The 20,222-nt window shown below is 48.4% G+C and overlaps 1 protein-coding gene across 5 annotated transcripts; it reads right to left on the reverse strand.

Moving 5' to 3' along the window:
• Positions 1-232: 232 nt before the first annotated feature.
• On the reverse strand, positions 233-19,639 carry ANKS3 (ankyrin repeat and sterile alpha motif domain containing 3). 5 transcript variants are annotated; one of them, XM_080942413.1, is made up of 17 exons: positions 19,562-19,639; positions 16,199-16,370; positions 13,838-14,036; positions 13,530-13,651; positions 11,942-12,023; positions 9,928-10,063; positions 7,401-7,556; positions 6,051-6,188; positions 5,509-5,618; positions 5,127-5,294; positions 4,142-4,266; positions 2,169-2,310; positions 1,696-1,868; positions 1,318-1,403; positions 855-938; positions 543-631; positions 233-440 (listed from the first exon to the last, which is right to left on the reverse strand). In XM_080942413.1, exons 2-16 carry the CDS (start codon positions 16,366-16,368, stop codon positions 555-557), a joined length of 1,968 nt encoding a protein of 655 aa, XP_080798539.1. In that variant the 5' UTR covers positions 16,369-16,370; positions 19,562-19,639; the 3' UTR covers positions 233-440; positions 543-554. The 5 variants fall into 5 exon arrangements, with proteins under 5 accessions (XP_080798539.1, XP_080798540.1, XP_080798541.1 ...); XM_080942414.1 differs by lacking the exon at positions 543-631; XM_080942415.1 differs by lacking the exons at positions 543-631; positions 855-938.
• Between the last annotated feature and the right edge of the window lie 583 nt (positions 19,640-20,222).

Here is a 20,222-nt window from a genome sequence, read left to right on the forward strand (position 1 = left end):
CTCAAAACCGGCTGGGTAAGGGAGGGAGTGTGTCAGCTCCACTTTAGGGCTGAGGAACAATCCAGGAGCAGGGGAGAGCCGCTGGAGCAAGGGTGACGCTCACAGCTCAGGATGGAGGTCAGAAGTGACTGATGGGTTTACTAGGGTCTTTTGGTGGCAGGCAGGAATACATGTCGTGTGATCAGACATCTGATTTTATTTTCAAAGAGTACACTTTGTAGGCACCCTCAGTGAGGCCCCGGCACGTGCAGGACACACCCTCTCCACACAGCCTGCCTGGTCTGCAGCACGGGCTTCTCCACCAGGACCTGGGTGCTAGGCCCTTCATCCTGTCTCAGGGCTGGCCCAAGCTGCTCCCTGGGCTGCCGCAGCCATCTGCTCACTGCCCTGTCTTGCGTGGCACATAACTTCAGGGTGGATTCATCACCCAACGTCAGAATCTGAATAAATTTGTTTAAGAGAGAGGAGAGAGCACCTGGTAAGAAGGGACAGGAAGGTCAAGTGGTCCAAGGCACCCATGAGCATGTAGTAGATACTCTCACCATCCCTCCTGGCTACGATTCTCGCCAATTCTTCCCATTCAGCATCTGTAGTTTCTCCAGGCTCTGTGTTACAGAGCATAATGCCTGCCCTAAGGATAGGGCCAATTAGTGAGTGTTCTGTGAGCAAATCTTAGCAGCAGTGTGGAAGGGAAACTCGGGGCCCTATGAATAGGTGACCCTGGGGTAAGACTACTCAGGGCTCTGAGCTGTCTGGGTATGGCCAGCTTTGGGTTCAGGTCTCAGCCTCAGTCCATGGAAGAGGATCTAGGGAAGAGTGAGGCTAATGCCTTGGTTACCCTCCTGGAGACTTACCCATCTCATGGACACGGTCTTCCAGGGCTCCTGACAACTCAGGGAGGCTCAAGGCCTGCAGGGGAACAGGCCAGCCTTTGGGATCTGTAGTGTACAGAATGGTGGGTTGGCCACAGGTATGTCCTCACTGCTGATGCATGAGTGACCACCCAAGGCTGAGGATGCCTCTCAAGCTTGTACCCAGCTACAAGTTTAATAGCTGCCACTTGAGGCTCAGGCTTAAGTAGAGCTGAGCCCTGGGAGCTACAGCCAGCCCACTTTCTAGAGGCCTTAAAGACAGGTGTAGTAAGCCATGAGACTATGGCCACCTATGCACTAAGTGTAATAGCACATCTCATCACAAGTGGATTTGTTCTGGGGACGAGATTGCCACTGTGACAACTATGCAGAGCTCACTGGTTGGAACTCAGCTTACAGCTTCCTGCCCACCTTGTCCTAGTCCAGAGCCAGGCTAGTAACTTACCTGCTGGGAGAAAGGGTGGGGTTTGGGTAGCTTCACTGAGGGAGTCGTGCTGCCTCACTCGAGCGGACAACTCAGCTTGACAGGCCCTGCAGGACATATGACCAAGTGTAATACAGAGGAGGCCCTGCTGCCACCCCAAACCCAAAAGAAAACCAATTCAGCCCTGTAGCCAGCCCGAGAAGCCCCACACTAGTCAGCTGGAAAGACATGCAGATTCCCAGTCTGCTTTTTTAGTCAAGCCTGGGTCTGTTCTGTGGGAGACAGAGCCCCAGGAAAAGGCACTGTGGTTCTCCCCACCTCCCACCTGCTTAGAGGATTAGGAAGGGACAATGCCTGACCAGTGTGTGGGTGTCTACCTGAGTATGTGAGCCTACTCACCGCAGCTGGTCCAGGACAAGAGCAGCATCCTGGGCCAGGGTTTGGGCCTCCTGCAGCTGAGCATGGATGTCCTTTCGGGCACTGTCCTGCTCCAGGAGGCAGCTCTCTACTACAGCCCGTAATTCCTGTTCCTGGGATACCTGGCCACGCAGAGCCTCTGCCTCCTCACAGCACTGCATGCAAATACCAGGATAGAAGACCCAAGCTAGGAAGCCCAGGCCCACGCTTGCTTACTCCTCGCCCCCCAGTCTGTCGGGTGCCTGTCTGCCTCTCCCAGCCTGTTCTAGGATTTACTCATTTGGCTCCGTCCTGAAGCTTCCAGGTTCTGTGTGAGCCACTTTCTCTTCCTCCTAAATTCATCTGGCTTTTGGCTCTTCCATCTACCTTCAAGTCTCCTGTCTCTCTACTCCAAAGGTGACTCTAGATGTTCTCTGCCTCCTAGGTCCACAGCCCACCAGGACTTCCCCACTTACTTTATGCAGCTGGATGGCAAGCTCCTGCATCTCAGCCTCCAGCCGGTCAGCATAGGCCAGCTCAAGGGCATCACCAGGTGGGCGGGCACTGCTGTGCCAGCGGGCAATGGCAGAGGTCATTTTCCTTTTGGGCCCAAACAACCTGAATGGGTAAATCAGGGTGCATATCAACTTCTGTCATGTGCACGGCCCAACCTGCCACCAAGACCAGTCTCTAGGGAACGCCTAACTCTGAAGAAGGGAGGTAGAAGATCCTGGGGCAGAGAACCAAAACAAGAGTGTCCAAAAAGCCTCCACCATCACTGGCTTCTGGCTTGGACAACTGTCTGTGTTCTCAAGGGAGGCCTCCAGAAATCTCTTTCCTCCAGACAAGTGCCCTGGGAGTCACTGCAGGCTTTCATAGTGAGTGCAGCCAGCTTAAGCTAAGCTCTGCTCTGCATAGCAGCAGACCCAATATGCAGGAGGCAGGGCAGGCAAGGCAGACCCTATCCTACGTAAGTTCTGGTTACTGAGGGCCACTGCTATAAGCCGCTCACTCTCTCTCTGCCTGAAGAGGGGGAGGTCTAAGGGGCAATGCCTCTTATTTTTTCATTTTCCCTGTGTAAGGAACCTACAGTAAAGACTAGGACACTGAAAGTACCTGTATGCTCAGAACACTGGTGCACTTGGAAGGAGAAGTTCTGGAACACCCTTGACTACATTTAAATGGCTTGTCTCAAAGCAACTACAGAAGGGTAGAAAGTCATCACATGTACCTAGGAAAAGGTGCAGGCTCTGAGGGGACCTTCAGGTTTCACCCTCCAGCTAGTCCAGTGCTCAGAGGCAGCCAACAACAATAAGTAAAAAAACAAAAACAAATCCTGCAGATGGGGGGGGGGGGGGAGGTCCTGAGTTAAGTATCTATTTCAACAACAAAATTAAAAGACAAGAAGTAGAGTATGGTTCATTTACAGGAGATCAAACCACAGAAGTTCCAAGAAAGCGCTGCAGCAGGTCTGTTAGACAAAGGCCTTGAAACAACCATCTTAAAGACAATCTGAACTAAGAGAAACAATACAAAATAGAGAAACAATGGAGAGGAATGTAAAACACAAGCAAAGAAGAATGAAATGGTAACTGAGGTAAGACCTAAAATAGGCAGAGGCAGCCTTATGTAAGCAGACAAAGGACAGAACGACTAAACTGGAACAGCAAACTGGAATACATGGAATTCAGTCTGAGGAGTAAGAGAATCAAAACCCCAAGTAGAGCTTGTGAAAACCACATGGGACCAGGCCTCTCCCTCAGTGACCCGAGGGCAGAGGGTCTGAAGAGCTAGCAGCTGGAAACTTCGACCCACCATCAAAAACATGAAATCTGTGATACCAAATGAACTACACAGATGATGACTACCAGGACACACAGCTAAGCTACAGACTTACAGAACCCTGGAGCAACAAAAGAAAAAGCAGCTTGTCCCACGCAGGCAGCCTCAGTGCCAAAACAAACAGCTGTCACCAACAATTCTCTACCTGGGAAAACTGTCCTTCCACAGTGTGGGAGAGAATCAGACATTTCTAGATAGTCAAACACTGAGAAAACCCTGCAGAAAGCAGGACACCTGCTGCACCAGAGCCACCTAGGGGAGAGCACTTCCAGTGTGAGAGCCACCCCTGGAGTTACAGCCAAGTCACGAACTGCAATTGTATATATGGAATGTGTTGAGACAAAAGGCATATTACATGGTTTGGATTTTATATACAAGCTTTTGAGAAACAAGAAACCTGTGCTATAAAATACTAACTCCAGAACTATGACAGTTATCAGGAAAAAAATATTTTAAAATCACAAAAGAGCAAACTGAAAAAAATCCAAGTCCAAAGGTCCAGCATACAGCAGCAAAGGCTATCTTGAAGCCATGTAGACAGGCTGCTCATCCCACCTGTTGGAGTACAGGCTAGAAGAAGGCTGAGGGGAGGCACTAGGGGACTCACGTGATTCCAATTTCCTTCAGGTCACTTTCAGTGAGGGTCAGAAAGATACGCAGGTCTACGTCCTGCTCCTCAAACACTTGCAGGTACTTCAGACACCCAATCTGTTCCAGCAGTGTGGCAAGGTCCTGGGGTAGAGGAGACAACTGGGAGGCCTGGGGGCCAGGTCTGGAGAATTAGATTCCCCGTACTGCCCTTGCAACCTTAGTGCCTCAGGAAGAGAAGGAATGCTGACCGCTAAAGGAAAAGAATCTAGGAGGCGGCTCAGGTTAAAGTCCATGTTCCGGGACACTTGATTCCCCCCCAGGCTCCGCCCAGCCCTTGTCCTGCGAAACTAGGTGCCTCTGTTTGAATCCATGTCTGTGTGCCCATCCTTGTGCTTATCCCAACTCCACCTGGAGTTAGTACCACTGCTTCGAGAACTCCATGTGAGGGGTGCCTGGTGATGGCACAAGCTTCTCAGATGGCTACTGCCAGCCCTGCAAGTCAGCTACTGCAGAGCTCAACTGTTAACCCCAGTAGCTTCCAATACTGCAATTTCCAGTTTCCATTTCTGCCCCTGCTTGGTTGCTTAGGATGGAGACAGAATGTTCCAAGGTTGCTCCTCTACCACTTTCCTCAAAGAAGCAGCCTTGAGATCTCAGCACACCTAGTAACACGCTTGTAGAACTGAGAGATGCACTATGTTGCAAGCCTAGGCCTGGAAGAGGCTGCAGGCAGTTGGCCCAGTTTATAGGCTGTTGGGGAGCAGCATAGCTAGGACTTAGGGCATATGTACATCACACCCTGAGCTGCTGACCCCAGCTCATGAGCATCCTGTTATTATCTCCCTAAGCCTGGGGAGCAGGACAGCCAGGCCTTGTGGGAGAACCCAGTAAGTACCCCCTCTCCTGTCATGTATACACATAAATGAACCCCAAATCCCCATCCCAGTCACACAAGTAACACTTCTCTAAGCATGCACTACCAGGTTCTCAAATGGTCTCACCTGGGGTCCTGAGTAAGGGGACTTCTCAGCTTGGGGTTCAGACCCCAGAGTGCAAGCAGTCCCTGTGCTAGAAGGCCAGTGACCATCACTGTTGCTGTGACGACTCTTACTCTTCAAGTAACTCCTGGTTTGTTTGCGAACTGAGCTTTTTCGGGCATGATCAGAATCCTGCAGTGAAAGGGGTGTGTTGGGAACAGCCCTTGTTTGGTCCTAAACTTCTGGCCTTCTTCACCCATTGCAAGGATGAGTTGTAAAATCTATCACGACTTACCTGCAGCTTTGGCCCCCACACTCAAGGTTCTGAGTCCTCCAGGCATGGTGTAGACACATATTAAACATTCACCCATTTCCTACAACACCGAAGGAGGAAGAGGACCTTTACCTCATTGCTTTCTATGGAGGCTTCGCTGCTGAGAGCCTGGGCTCTTGCTAGGCCATCACTGCTGCTGCTCCTCCACACAGGCCCAAGACTGGCACAGAAAGTGGGTTCCTCTGGTAATGGAAAACACCTGATGACAGGTCTCACCAGTGAGGCTGTCTGGGTTGTTAGCTCACTCTCAACTGCCTCTTACACAGCTAGCTCAGCACTGCTTGTCTGGCCTGGTTCCCTGTCTCAACCCCACACTATAGGATAGAGCTTGTTTTGTTTGTTTTTATTTGCTACTGTATGCTCATAAATTCCATGCACCTACAACGGAGCTTGCCATGAGACAGGAACCTGGTAAAGCTCTGCCAGGTCATAGCATGCGCCTCCTCTGGGAAGATTGTCAGGAAGCCCTTGAGTGTGGTGTGCCTCCTTGGCCTGTGGGGATTTGGAACTGGAATGCTTGCCCTCAGCTACTCATGGCCAACTCTGCTTCACCTCACAAGGACTGGGGCTCTCTATCTCCTCCTCTGGGAACCCAGAAGGACTGGGGTGCATACCCCGGCTGCTGCTGCTACTGCTCTCCACATCCCGTTCATTGATGGGAGAAGTGACATCTCGGTAGCAGAGGCCCTCGCCTTCCAAGGTGTTCTCATCACTGCTGGTGAAGGTCACATAGCCCCGTGGAGGAACTGGCTCTGTGTACAGAATGGGCGTGTGAACACTCACGACATGGATAAAGGTACCACCCCTCTTAGGAGTTTGGGGGTGAAGCAGCTCCACAGATGCTGCATCATCTTGCACAGTAACTTGCCGTGCTCCAAGAGAGATTAGTTTGCACATCACAGGAAATGAGCTTGGTGGAGGCAGAGCTAGCACCCTCACCACCCACTACTGTTTTCTTAGGGGCAGAGTGGGCAGTAGCAGGCTGGATCTATAGACTCTCAACTGAAAGGCTGTCTAGGCAAGTTTAGTATAAACTCCAAACATGCACATCCCCATCCACCAGGTATCTAAGTAACTAGAGAGATTTGCTTTTTTTTTTTTTTTTTTGACAGCGTTAGGGATAGAACCTGAGGCCTTACATGGTAGGCAAGTACTGTACCAGAGCTCCAACCCCAGGAAGAAAAAAACTGGGCTGGAGCGATGGCTCAGGGGTTAAAAACACTGACTACTTTTCCAGAGGTCCTCAGTTTAATTCCCAGCAACCACATGGTGGCTCACAACCATCTGTAATGGGATCTGATGCCCTCTTCTGGTGTGTCCAAGACAGTGTACTCATATACATAAGATAAATAAATAATATTTCAAAAAAGACTGACCTAGAAATGGACAATGCAGAACAAGTTCGTAGTCATTGACATAAGCCCACAGAAAGAAAAAACATGGGATGTGGCTCCATGGTACAGTGCTTCCCAAGCATTCAGTCTTGGGCTTCCATTCCAGCACTGCAAACAAACTCCAAATCCTCCGTGCATGATGACACACACCAGTAATCCCAGAATTCAGGAGGCAGAGACAGGAGGACTGTGAGTCCAAGAGCAGCTTGGGCTTATGGGGTGAAAGCCAGAAGGGAAAATAAAGAAGAGGAAGTAGAAACAAAGAAATGTATCATATTTGTAGTCTCAGCTACTCAGGACCAGATGTGCGCAGAGCCAGAAGGAGGGACTAATATCCTTACATATCACAGTTGGAGTTCTATTTGAATGAAATATCCAATGAAAAGAAAAGTCCACAGAATGAAAACCAAGTGTCTTGAGTTATCAGGGACGCCTGGAGCCTGTCACTAGGTCAATTCTGAGCCTCAATCCTGAACACCCAATCCTACTGTAGTCCTGTGCACAGGGCAGTCCTATGCATATCCAGTCTTGGCATGAGATACCAAAGAGCTTTGGAACCGTGACTCTCACCATAGCTGCTAGGAGTCTTGCCTCCAAGTCCAATAGCTGTGATCCTGGCCAGGGCACGTGGCCCCTCGTGGATACTGAGGCCCTTCTTTCGACAAGGCCTCTGGCGCTGAGGAATAGGCCAGGACTCATCTGAAGAGCTCAGATCTTCATATTTTTCTATAGGTTAAACATGAAAATTAAGACAGTTGGTTTAATAATGACCTCACTTGCCAACACTAAGCTCTAATGTCATGTGTATGTGTTTTGAAAAAAATGACTGGCTACATAGGCTTAGGCTGGTCTTGAACTTACAGCAATTCTCCTGCCTTTCTATCCCTAATGCTGGAGTTATATGTATATACCATCATACTCAGTTTAATATGTTCTTGAAATTTTATCTTTAGTTACAAGTGTGTGGGTGTAAAAATGCAGGTGCCATGGAGCTAGAAAGAAGGCACTCAGACGCCTTGGAGCTGGAATCGCAGGCATTTGTGCACTGCCGTGGTGGCGGGGGTGAGCTGAACTTAGGTCCTCTGCAAAAGCTGCACAGATTCCCTGGGAGAGCAATAGGTAATTCTTACGTGCTACTGAGCCATCTCTCCAGCCAAACCACCTTAACAGTACTGAATTAGAAAAAAGTGTGCTGGGCTGGTGTATGGTGGTTCACACCATACCCTTAATCCCAGCACGTGGGAGGTAGAACCTGTCTCAAAAAAAGGTTACCAAGACTGGACTTGAAACATCACAACTGGCAGGCCACTGCTCTGAAACCTTCATTAATTCATTTTTTTTTTTTAAGACAGAGTTTCTCTGTTTAACCCTGACTGTCCTGTAGACTCACTCTGTAGATCAGGTTGGTCTCAAGCCTATTAGAGACTCACCTGCCTCTGCCTCCCAGAGTGCTAGAATTTAAGGTGTGAGCCACCACACCTGGCTTACTTTCTTAACATGGTGAAAAGTACACAGACTTTCCCACAGCTAACCCCAGGCCGGGTTACAGTGTGAAGGAAGGATGTGGACAATGGTCAACACCATTCTAGAAACACTGGCAACTGGATCAAATCAGACACAGAAGCATGCCAGGCAAAGGGTGAGCTCAGTCTACAGACTGGCAGCTTGGCAGCACACCTGGAAAGTGGTGAAGAAACTAACTCGATCAAAAAACATCAGTGTACAAGTCCAGGGTCTTCTACATGGAAAAACCAAGATGGAGCAAAACCCTCATCAGAAGTTAAAGAAGATAACTGTAATAAGCCCATCTACAAGAGCAATCAGGATGATAAATGCTTCAGAATAAACTTAGTTACAGACAAAATATATATTAGGAAAAATTTAACCCTTCTTGAAAGTCCAAAAAGTATAGTGAATTCAAACATGCCCTTTGTTCTTAGATGGACAGGTGACACCATTGAAACAGTAAATTTACACATTTCCTGTAGTCCCCATTGTTTTTTTGGTTTTTGGGTTTTTTGTTGTTGTTGTTGTTTTTTTTTTTTTTTTGAGACTGAGTCTGTATTCCTAACTGGTTTTGAATTTGCATCCTCCTACTTTGTCTCTCAATCCAAAATTCTGGGATTGCAGCTGTACACCATCACATACACCCCTTTTTACCATTTTAATTAAAACATTAACACTTTTTAAGGAGCAAAACAATTTGACACTCAAGTTCATACAGAACAGTAAACAATTACTGAGGAAACTGACAAGTCCTAAACAGTAAACACACTTTAGAGCCTCTGGTCACGAGGCAGTGGAAGGCATCTCTGTGAGTTCAAGGCCAGCCTATCTAAAGAGTGAGTTCCAGAGAAGAATGAGAAGGGAAGGGAGAGGACAGAAGGGGAGAAAGAAGCTATGATGGAGCAGAACCAGGTGGCCAGGAGAACACAAGTAGCAAAGGGTCTTATAGCTGAGGAATAAGTTAGTACAGTGTTAGATCTGCCCAAACTAGGCAACAGGCTTAGATTCATAGTAACTGGGTTGTGTTTTTTTAATACAGGCTTATTGGAGTTAGAAATTCCAGCAACACTGTATGAACATTTGGAAAAGAAAACTTGTTCCAGACTTCATACCATACAAGAGAAACAACTATCATTAGATCAGACATGTACGTGTAAAAGATGAAAACATACAGATGCTAGAAGGATCATGGCCATCAGGGCCCTAAGAAAAACTGGGTAGGACTGAACATTCAGAGGCAATAAAGGACACCTCACATAAAAGTAAAGTTACATAGCATACGACTGTCTAAGCCAAGAACTAAAAGTCAGAGGAGGAGCCTCTCTGTAAGTGAGGCATATCTCCTTCCCTTCTTCCTTAGGCTCCACACTGTGCTGTACATGCTATCAGTTGACAGACACTGTACTCTGTGGTAAGGTTTGCATCTCTCTGGCCCTAGGCCTTGGACCTGGTAAGAGAAGGCCTCAGAGTAGGGCTGGTAGAGCCCAGCCTGAGCAAAGGGCAGATCAGGGAGAGGCTCTCCTTGTCTCCTGGTTTCCCTACTGCTCAGGGCTGCCTCAGCTTCATCAGGACACAGAGGCAGATCAGGTACCTGGGCTACGGTAGAGGCTCTTGGGCAGTGCAGGTGAGTGAGTTTCTATCAAGGCCACAATCTTCATGTGGCCATACTGCTTGGCTAGCATCCGGGCTGTGGCTCCACTGTGGTCTCTTGTGTCCACTTTGACTCCCTAAAAAAGTTCACAAAAGATGAGTCAAAAATTCCTCCAGGTGAGTGGACTGCTGGTCCAGAGGGATGAGAAAGTACATTTCTGATCATCCCCCTCCTGATGTGAGATACCACTGGGGTGGAGGGGTAGGGTTGAGAAGGTCTGGTGACATTTTCTGTCTCCTTTACAACAGGGAAGAGGGCTAGCAAGCCCATTCATTACCAAGAGCAGTCACCAAGTCATCATGCAGCTGCAGCCACTCTCCCCTCCTGAGCATTGCCTGCCATATGGCAAGGAGACAGAAAGAACCAGGGACCTACAGCAGAGGCCCGCCTTCACCCTATATACCTATTATGTCTGTCTCTTGATAGAGAACCAGTCATTCAGCCCATCCTCAGAAAGAAGGCTCCATTTTCCCAAACCGAACTTGACGTCTCTTGTCCCTGATTTTATGAGACAGGATGTTAGGACGACCCTAACTTCCTGATCCTCCTGCCTCTACCTCCAACTTTTGGTGTTCCAGGTGTGTACCACCACACCTATTTGGTTGAAACAGGGTCTCACTGTGAGTCTAGGCAAGCCTTGAACTCACAATCCTCCTGCTAGAACAGCCTAGTAGAGATTACAGTTTAGGTTTACTGAGGTGGGAAGATCCTTATTCTGAACCTAGCACAATAAATGTTCTCCTTTGAAAGTGTTCACAATACAGTCTAAGATCATGGTGACAGGCTACAGTAAGGCTCTGGAGGACAAATCACAGGGAATTGAGAAAATAAAAGGTGGCCCCGAGGTTCTTCCAGGAATTTAACTTGAGAGACAATTAAAGACGGACAGCATAACTCCAGCAACACTCTGTGACCCAGAGGAACTTGTAGTAGGGGTCAGTGGGAGGAAATAAGATGCCTTTCACCACTCCCCAGGGATGAGTGGATGCAGTGCAGGGAGGGAGAGACACCCAAAGCCCATGGAGAGAAGAAAAGCACGCAAGGGTGGTGGCTCATGACTATAATCCTAGCACTTAGAGTAGAAGCAGGAATAGCAGGAAGTCGAGGCCATTTACCATCTAGATAGGTAGTTATGAGGCCTGGCTGGGCTGCATCAGATGTAAATTCCAGAAACCAAACAACAAAAGTAAATTACAAAGCATGCATGCTGTTTCCCCTTTGGGGCACTTAGGAGACTCCTGCTGTGGACACTATACAACTTCTGTGTGGACTCAGTTCTACTGAGAGAAGAGCTGATGTGTGCCACAGTAATGCTAGCCCTGCCTAGAGTTACCACTGTCCTGACAAGTGGTGACACTTGGAAATCTGCTGAGGTTCATGTTGGACACTGTCACTAACACTCTATCCTCCCTTCCTGACATTCTAGTCACACTGCCTGGCTGTCACAGCCCACAGACCTTATAACTCAGCTACTAAAAAAGCTGAAGCAGAAGGATCAAAAGTTTACAGTCCTCCTGGGCTACACAAGTTCAAAGCCAGTTTGGACAACTATGACCTGTCACACAATAAAACATGTTAAAAGGGCTGAAGCTATCTCTCAGTGATAAAGAGCTTGCATAGCACATGCAGAGACCTGTGTTTAATTTCCAGCACCAGGAATAAAGTAAAAATGTGGTTTCCAAATCATTATAAATACATAAACATGGGTATCTATTTTTACTCAGCACTGTACATGTGTCTGTGAAAATGTACTGCCTACAGGATAGCAAGATAGCTCGGTAGGTAAAGGCACCTGCCATCAAGCCTACGGTCTGAGTTCAGTTCCCAGAACAGACTCCTACAGTCCTCTGTTCCACATGTATACATGTGTACACATACAGTATGCTAACTATTAGGATTCTACAGAAAAGAAACCCTGTTGTGACTATGTATAAGGTAGTAAATAGTCACTTACATGATTCAGAAAATACTGCACGATTATCTCATGGCCAGAAGCAGCTGCTTCCATCAAAGGAGTGAATCCATACACAGGCTCCCTGCAAGATGGGATCAGAGAGACGGTTAGCAGAGAGGCAGTAGGCAATGAACAAGCAAGGCCAGGACCCCTGCATGCAGAGCAGGGGTGCAGGCTCCGGCCCAGGCTCCCATGCTGTTAGAGCTGCTGGGGTGTTGTTCTTTGCCTCTCTACCTTGCTGGAGTCACGGTTTCTTGGTTGCTGGGTATCCCAGGCTAGCTGGCCTGCTAGCTTCTGGGGTCTCAGTCTTTGCCCTTCCACTTCCTGCTGTGTGTTTGGATTACAAACACTTGCATAACTGTATCCTACACTTACAGTTGTGAGGCTTGCACAAGCACTTCTGCTCACTAAGCCACCTCCCCAGTCTCCATTATGACTTTCATAAGATATAGTTACTGTGGTCTGATACATGTTATGTAATGATCCCCTTCACAGCAAGTACCAACTGAGCCCCCACCTGATGTTGGCATGGCAAATTCTGGCTCTTGGTACTCATGCTGGGAGACATAATTCTGAATAACTCTAAAAAAGAAAAAAAAATGCTACTAATTAAAACTCAACTTGTCTAATGATTTTAAGCTATATTCTAACTTGAGAGGTGTTGAGATGTGGAGACTGTTTCTTACAATGGTTGAGAGGCAGGTTTAGAATGAATTCTGGCTTCTATTCCAGCAGGGAATGAAGAACAGTGAAGGGGCTGTTTGAGAACGCAGATGGGCTTATCAGAAACAGTTCATGGGCTGCTGAACCCAAAAGGTGAGACTTAGGCAGGTGGGAAGAGACATCATCATCTGTGAGAAATGAAGAACAGTAGCTGCTTTTAATATTGGCTCGTTCAGTTAGTATGTTTTTTGAGACAGGGTCTCTTCGGGTAGCATTGGCTGTCCTGGAATTCACTGTGCAAGCCAGGCTGACCTTTGCCGTCTAGGTGTTGGGATTAAGGGTGTGCTCCACCATGCTTGGCAGAAGCTGCTTTTGAGCATGGGTGAAGTGGGGATTTAGAATGGGGTGGAAATGGCTTTGAGGGAGGGAAGATGGACTGTTAATGAACCAGAGGAGTTAGTAAAACTCATGCAGCCTTGTTGACTGTTCCCACTTTACCTCTTTAGTGTCCTTGTGTGTGGTTCAGGTGAGTGTTGGTTGGGTAGGTGTGTGTACATGATGCAGAAGCTGGAAGTGGTAGTATTTCTTAGGAATCATCAACCTTTTGTTTTATTTTTTTAATTGAGATGCTCTTACTAGGACTTAGGGTTCACTGATTAGATTAGGTGACTAGGCTGGCTACCAGCCCTATGGTTACAAGCATACACAACCACAGCAACCTTACCAACTAAACTGTCCCCCAACCCCCAATCTCAACACCCCAGCGGCTCTAACAGCATGGGAGCCTGGGCCGGAGCCTGCACACCCGCTCTGCATGCAGGGGTCCTGGCCTTGCTTGTTCATTGCCCTAACGCCTCTCTGCTAACCATCTCTCTGATCTCAGAAATCCAGCCCACTCCTATGACCACGTGGCTGTAACAATCACCTCACGTTGGCATTGGCTCCACTCTCTAGAAGAAACTTGACCATCTGCTGGTGGCCGGCACTGGTACAGTGGAAGAGTGCAGTCCAGCCCTGGATGTCTTTCATCTCAAGCTCTGCACCTTGCTTCAAGAGATAGAGTATGGGTTATGCCCCACGTCTCCAGAGAATGTAATCAGGGTGGGTGTCTGGGAGGCATCCACTGGGCCTTCAGCTGAAAGAATCTTAAGTTATTACATACACACATATGCACACTGTGGCCCACAGCATCTCATATCCTGTCAGGGCACCCAGGGAACACTCATAGCTCACCTGGAGCAGAAAGTAGGCGATGCTCTCATTGCCACAGCTGGAGGCCAGCATCAGTGGAGTCTGTCCTTCTGGGGTTGGCACATTCACACTCACGCCTGCCTCAAGCAGCAAGTGAACAATGGTATCGTGTCCAATGTAGGAGGCATACATCAGCGGGGTCCAGCCACCACCATTCTTCTTATTCAAATCTAACTCTCTCCTAAACAAATGCAAGTTATGCTAGGTATACTCAGCATCTCCATGTGGCTTCATCAGAGCCAGGTGCCAGGCCTGGTAGGACAAGCTGCCCTTCCAGAAGGCAGGAGTCACTTGCCTTGAGCCATCCCCAGGTGTTTCCACCCTGTCTCAGACTCTTGTGATGGTTGATCATGACTGTCAACTTGACAGGGTCTAGAATCAACTAGAAGACATACCTTTGCACAGGTCTGAGGAATTTTCTAGACTGGGTTAATTGATGTAGGGTGAAGAGCCACCCTCAATACAAGAAGCATTCCATGGGCTGTGTTTACAAACTAATAAATAAATTTTAAAAAAGAAAACAACAACAAACAGAAAGAAAAGGGGAAAAAAGTAGAAGTGACTAATATGACCCCTCTATTTTAATGCTCTCATCTGCCTGGTCCCTCTTAGACAAGGCCAATAATCTCTTTTTGTACCTCCAGCAATATCCACCATGATAAAGGGAGTTAGGTAAGGTCTTGCCATTTCTCCCCAGTTACAGCATCTAGGAAGTAGCTAGCTGTTGGCACATAGTAGATTAGGTTTAGGTAGCTGGTTAAACTCCCTACAGCACAAAATACCCACCACAAAGACTAGCTGGCCTAGTTTATTAGTAGAAATGAGGCCAAGACACCTTAGTTCCAAATTAATACCTTATTTTCCTTCAGAGCTATGCAGAGTGGCCAAGGAAAAAGAAAGGAACTGAGGACATTATGACCACTGACGTTTCCTTTGTCACCTCACCTTATAGAAAAACCTGTCACCAGAGTATCCTATTTTCTAAGTGCTTTAGTTATAATTCTGGAAAAGCAGAGAGGGGCTCTCAGACTTCAAGGCTCAGGGATGACAGTCCTATTCTAGAATGACACCCACTGCCTACTCCAAAGAAAGTATGTTTACGGCCAGGCCTTCCCGTCACAGCTCTTATCCCCACTTATCCCCAGTATATATGATCACTGCCTCTTGTGGGACCCACACTAAGCTGACCCAGGCAGCTACTTCCTACGCACTAGAACTCAAGCTGACTCTGGACTCTGGAGTCACTGGAATGATCTGACGCCCACCACTGCACAGCTTCACGAGTGGCAGTTCTACAAGGTGAACAGTAGCAAGTGCCTCAGCAACACTAACTAACACCTACCTTTCAGCTCATTCCTGAGACCTCCGATATCCCTTGGCCCCAGCCTGGGCTTCTGTGAGCAAATCTGCTTCTCAACTGGGCCAACTCCAGTGAGAGAGCAGATCTGCTCCATCTTCCCGTCTTTGGGATGCTCTGAGACCATGTTCTTTTTAACAGAACACTCAACATGCAAGAATTTGAGACTCCAAAGAATTACAGCAGGAGTCTTGGGATCCTGTGAGGACATGTGCTGAGTACACACCTCACTGCACATCTCTGAGGCCACAAGGTAAATGAGTCTTACAGACTGCTCTAGACTGAGCACTCATTCGCTACTGGCCAAGGACGATAGATGGCTCTGATTTGCAACCAGAGACCTAAGTTTTATAAGGCTAAAAAAAAAAAAAAAGTTTTATAAGGCTTTCCTCTGTCTCATCAGGAGTTGAGAAGGCAGAGACTGGGAGACATCATCTTACCAAGATACTAAATGAACACTGGCAAACTTAAGTATAGAGTGGGGTGGAATTCAAGAAAGTGAAGAGACCCTCCAACAGAACCTTCAGACCACAAGGAATATAGACAAGTGTGGAACTAAATACACACATGCAGATTGATAAAGCTGGCAGGTGGGTGGGCAGTGAGGAGAGGGACACCCTCTCACCTCTGTGCTTAAAAACCACAGTGAGCCTGTAGTCACAGGGCCAGAGCACTGGCTGTCCATCCTATTGTTTTCTCTGGGTTTTTCTACAGTCAAAAGAACCCCCCAAATGATTCTGGTTCAAATAAACTACAAATTAGTATTTATAATATGTTTTAAGCATCTTTCTTCTCCTCAGAATCAAAGGTACCTTTTTTCTAGGAGTTGAACATGAGCCATCAAGGGCACCTGCAACAAGCAGGTGAGCCTACATGATGTGTACTAAAGACCTTGAGCTCTGCAACACTGCAGCCTGTTGGGAACTGAAGCCACTGAGATGCTAATTAGAATGTGAGGTGACGGGATGTGCCCCAAGACCTCTTACCGCTGCACACACTCCTTCACCACCTCATATTGGCCAATAGAGGCAGCTGTGTGAAGATCCAAGGGGACATCCAGCTCCTCTCGGCTGACCTGTGCACCAAGTCCATGCCACATGGACAAGCTGCGGTTCAGGAGCTCCGGCTCGCTGGCTTCATCGCTGAGCTCAGACATGGCTGCAGAGGGAGGCCCAGGGGTTAGTTCTTCTTCCCCGGCTATTCCAAAGACGAAACGCTCCTATGAACAGTAGCCTATCATCTCAGATTCCTAAGGAACTGAAGCTAAGGCTGACCTAGCTTCCTCCTAACATCACACAGTTGCTAGCAGCTTGAGGCCAGACAGAAGATGGGAACATCCATGGAGCCATTAACTGTTGCTGCACCGCTTCAGACCACAGGCTCTACATCGGATTCTCTAGGAGTCTGGTGACCTTCCCACTGCTAGTAAAACAATGCAAGTTAGGTTATTTAGCACTATTTGCTGAATTTGGGTGTGTGGCGAAATTGAGCTCTGTGTCTAGCTTCTCCAGTCCTTACTTCCTCACTAATGGACATGTATGTCTAAAAGGATTGCTGCTACAAATGCACAGAAGAAGCAGGGTGTGGTGGCATACCTCTGTAATCCCAGCACCAGGAAGGTGGAAAATCATGAATTTAAGGACAGCCTGGATGACATAACAAGTTTAGGCCAACCCACCTACACAGAGATCCTCTCTGAATAAAAGCAAGGGTGAGACGCAGAAAGATGGGTCAGGGGTAAAGAGTTCATACTGCTCTTAAAGGGGACCCACGTTCAGTTCCTCGCACCTATGTCCAGCAGTTTACAACCTCCTGTAACTACAGCTCCAGAGGACCCAACACCCCCCTCTGGCTTCCTTGAGGAACTGCATTCATGTGTGCATATACTACCCCCCACCCCAGATACATGCATCCACACAATTTTAAGTCTTCTAAAACAAACCAGGGCAGGAGAGATGGCTTAGCAGTTAAGAGCATGTACTGCTCTTACAGAGGACCTGAGTTCAATTCCCAGCATCCATATGAGGCAACTCACAGCTGCCTCCAGGGGATACATACATACATACACATGCACATACATATACATACATACATACATACATACATAATTTAAAACAAAAATTTAAAGCTTGGAAAAAACATAAAGGCCAAGAATGCAGTGCATTTGCATCTCCATAAACCACATGGAAGGCTATGTGTGCTGACGCCCAACTTAATTATGGCACTTGGAGAATGGAGACAGGACTGTGAGTTCGAGACCAGCCTGGTCTAGAGTGAATTCCAGGACAATCAGGACTACAATAGTAAAACCCTTAGAAAGGAAAAACAAAACAAACAAAAACAAAAAACAAAAACAAAAACCCAGCTTGGGCACAAGGACCTTATCTCAAAAAAGAAGGGAAAAAAGGGAAAAGGAGGGAAAAGACAAATAGGACAGAGGAAAAGGAACCCCTAGGAGACTGCAGAAGGCAATCCCTGATGTTCAGCAAAGGTTACCTGAGTAGGAAGCCACCTAGGCAACCCTTTTAAGTAGGAAAGATAACAAGGATGACAAGTGTATGGTTAGTTCTTTATTCTGGGTAACCCTACTCAAAGCAGAGCTTAACCATTTACTCTCTAGCAGCCTCTTAAGTCTGGGAGCAACAGGAAGCTAGAACAGTAAGAGTTCTGGGAGAGGTCGGGTGCCCCACTGCATGCGGCCTTGAGTCCTGAGTTCAAGCCCTAGCAAGGCAGTGTTGTGGGGGGGAGGGTGACAGAAGAAGAGATAATGGCAGTTTGCACTGAGTAGGGCCTTAGTTTCACATGTGCAATGGCCACTGTTTTGTTTTGAGACAAGGTCCCACTGTGTAGCCCTGGATGGCTTAGATGTGTTCTCACAGATACACTTGCCTTTGCTGAGATTAAAGGCATGTGCCACTCTACCCAGATAAATGGTCACTGGTACTAAGTATCCATGGGGGCTACCTCAGTGACCCCAAATACCTTAAATGGCTGAATCCCTCCAGGACCATATCATAGTGCTGTGGCAAGGTTATTACTCTGAGGTTGGAACTGACCCTAAACTGACCCAACAGAGCCAAGAGCAGAAAAGAACAGCAGGTTGGAAAGACCCAGGCTTTGGCACTGAGCACACCTGGGTCCCAGGAGAGGGTCAAGACCACTGCAGGAGTGGCCTCAAGGGTACAGAGCAGCGCATACTCAAACAGTTCTGGTGAACCCAGAAGGAAGCCTGAAGGAAGTGTACACAGAAGGTACTAATTCCCTGCTTTTAAACACTCTAGCATTATTCTGTTAGTGAGTACAAAAAAAAAAAGCTGGGCCTGACAGCAACTTCCAGACAGAGGCAGGAGAGTTTGTGAGATCGAAATATTTAAAAAGTAAAAAAGATGATTAAGGATCTATCTTAGTGATAAGCAGCATATAGGCACAGCTTGCAAAGACGTAAGTTTAATTCTAAAAATTAAGCTATAAAAAGGACAAATACAAACCACGAATCTGGGGAACAGTTTGCAAGCTTCATGATGTGTGTAGGCTGGTGAGGTGAAAATCAAGGCCTGCATTCTGGAAGCACAAGCTTCTCAGGCTGTAAAGCCTGAACTCAAATAGTACCTAACCTCACTGGTGAGACTTGAGTCTGAACCAACAGAGTGGACACATGCTCCCCCAAACGGGGCAAACTTTAGCAGATTAGCAGAACCCTGGAAGGGCTCACACCAGTAATTCCAGCTCTTGGGTGGCTGAGACAAGAGGACCACCTTTGAGTAGAAAGACAACCTGGGATACATGAGGTGCTTACTCAAAAAACATCCACCCACCATCAGGCCTTTAATCTCAGCACTTGGGAGGCAGATCTCAGTGAGTTAGAGCACCCTGTTCTAAACAGTGGGACACGCCCACAATCTCAAAAACCCCGTACCCCCAAAATCGATTCGAACAAAATCGAAAAAAGGTTTGTATGTCTTCTGCACCTCGCTTCCAGAATTTCAATAACACCTCTGATGTGTTACTCTTAAATTTTTTCAAATCTTCGTTTAAAAAAGAAAAAATTCTATTCTGGAGGCAACTGTCACTCCTTCAAGAGATCCGTGGAGGCCTCGAGGGAACCCCCTGTAGCCCAAATGTGAGACGCGGTTCCGGCCCTAGCGGTCACGGCGACGGTGCACGACCGCAGGCTCCCGTGTAGCTGGACAGTCTGGCAGGTACCTCGCGTGACCCCTCAGTTTAGCACCACGGAGCCGGGCCCGCGTCCCCAAACCCCGCGTCAGGCAAGCGCCAGAGCTGACCGTAGGAGCGGACACAGGGCGCCTCGGGCCCGGCCTCTCAGAGGGCCCCGCCACGGCCCAGCCTACCTGCAAGGCCTGAGGTTCCCGCGCCACCCGCCACCAGCAGCCGCACGGTCCCTCACGGGCCAACAGCCTTGTGCCCGGCCCGGCCCACCCCGGAAGTAATTGTCGGGCGGCGCAGAGCACCCCGGGAAGGTGACGGACGTCCTGTTATTGACACCCCACAGCAGCCAATAAGATGGCAGACACCGCCCACTGCTCAGGAGCCAATCCTGAGGCAGAGAGGTAGGCGGTGCCGGGCGAGGAAGAGGCAAGGAGGCGGGTCTCCAGGTAGCGCTGGGTGGCTGTGCTTATCCCGGGGACAGGGAAAGTGAACGCGAGCGGAACGGCCGAGGCGAGTAGGAGACCAGGAGACCGCGGCAACCCATGCGACCACGATTGGTCCCGGCTGCGGGTGGCACAGAGTGCGACCCTCCCCTCTGCTCTAGCAAGGGCCGGTTTGTCCGCTGCCGTCCAGTCCCCTTGACAACGACGCCTGGCTCGGGGCGGGGCGGGGCGGGACCAACTGGCTTTGAGGAGAAACACTGAGCCTCTCAGTTTTCTCAGCCCCTCCACGCTCTTTCCTCTGCGAGTCAAACCTTCCCTTGCACACCTAAAGGACGATCAGTCTTGGGCGGCCCTCTTCACTTTGGTGATTCTGTGCCCTACCGCCAAAGTCCCTCTTACC

This window comes from Micromys minutus (assembly GCF_963924665.1).
Source record: "Micromys minutus genome assembly, chromosome: 31".
In the NCBI taxonomy this organism is placed as follows: Eukaryota; Metazoa; Chordata; class Mammalia; order Rodentia; family Muridae; genus Micromys; species Micromys minutus.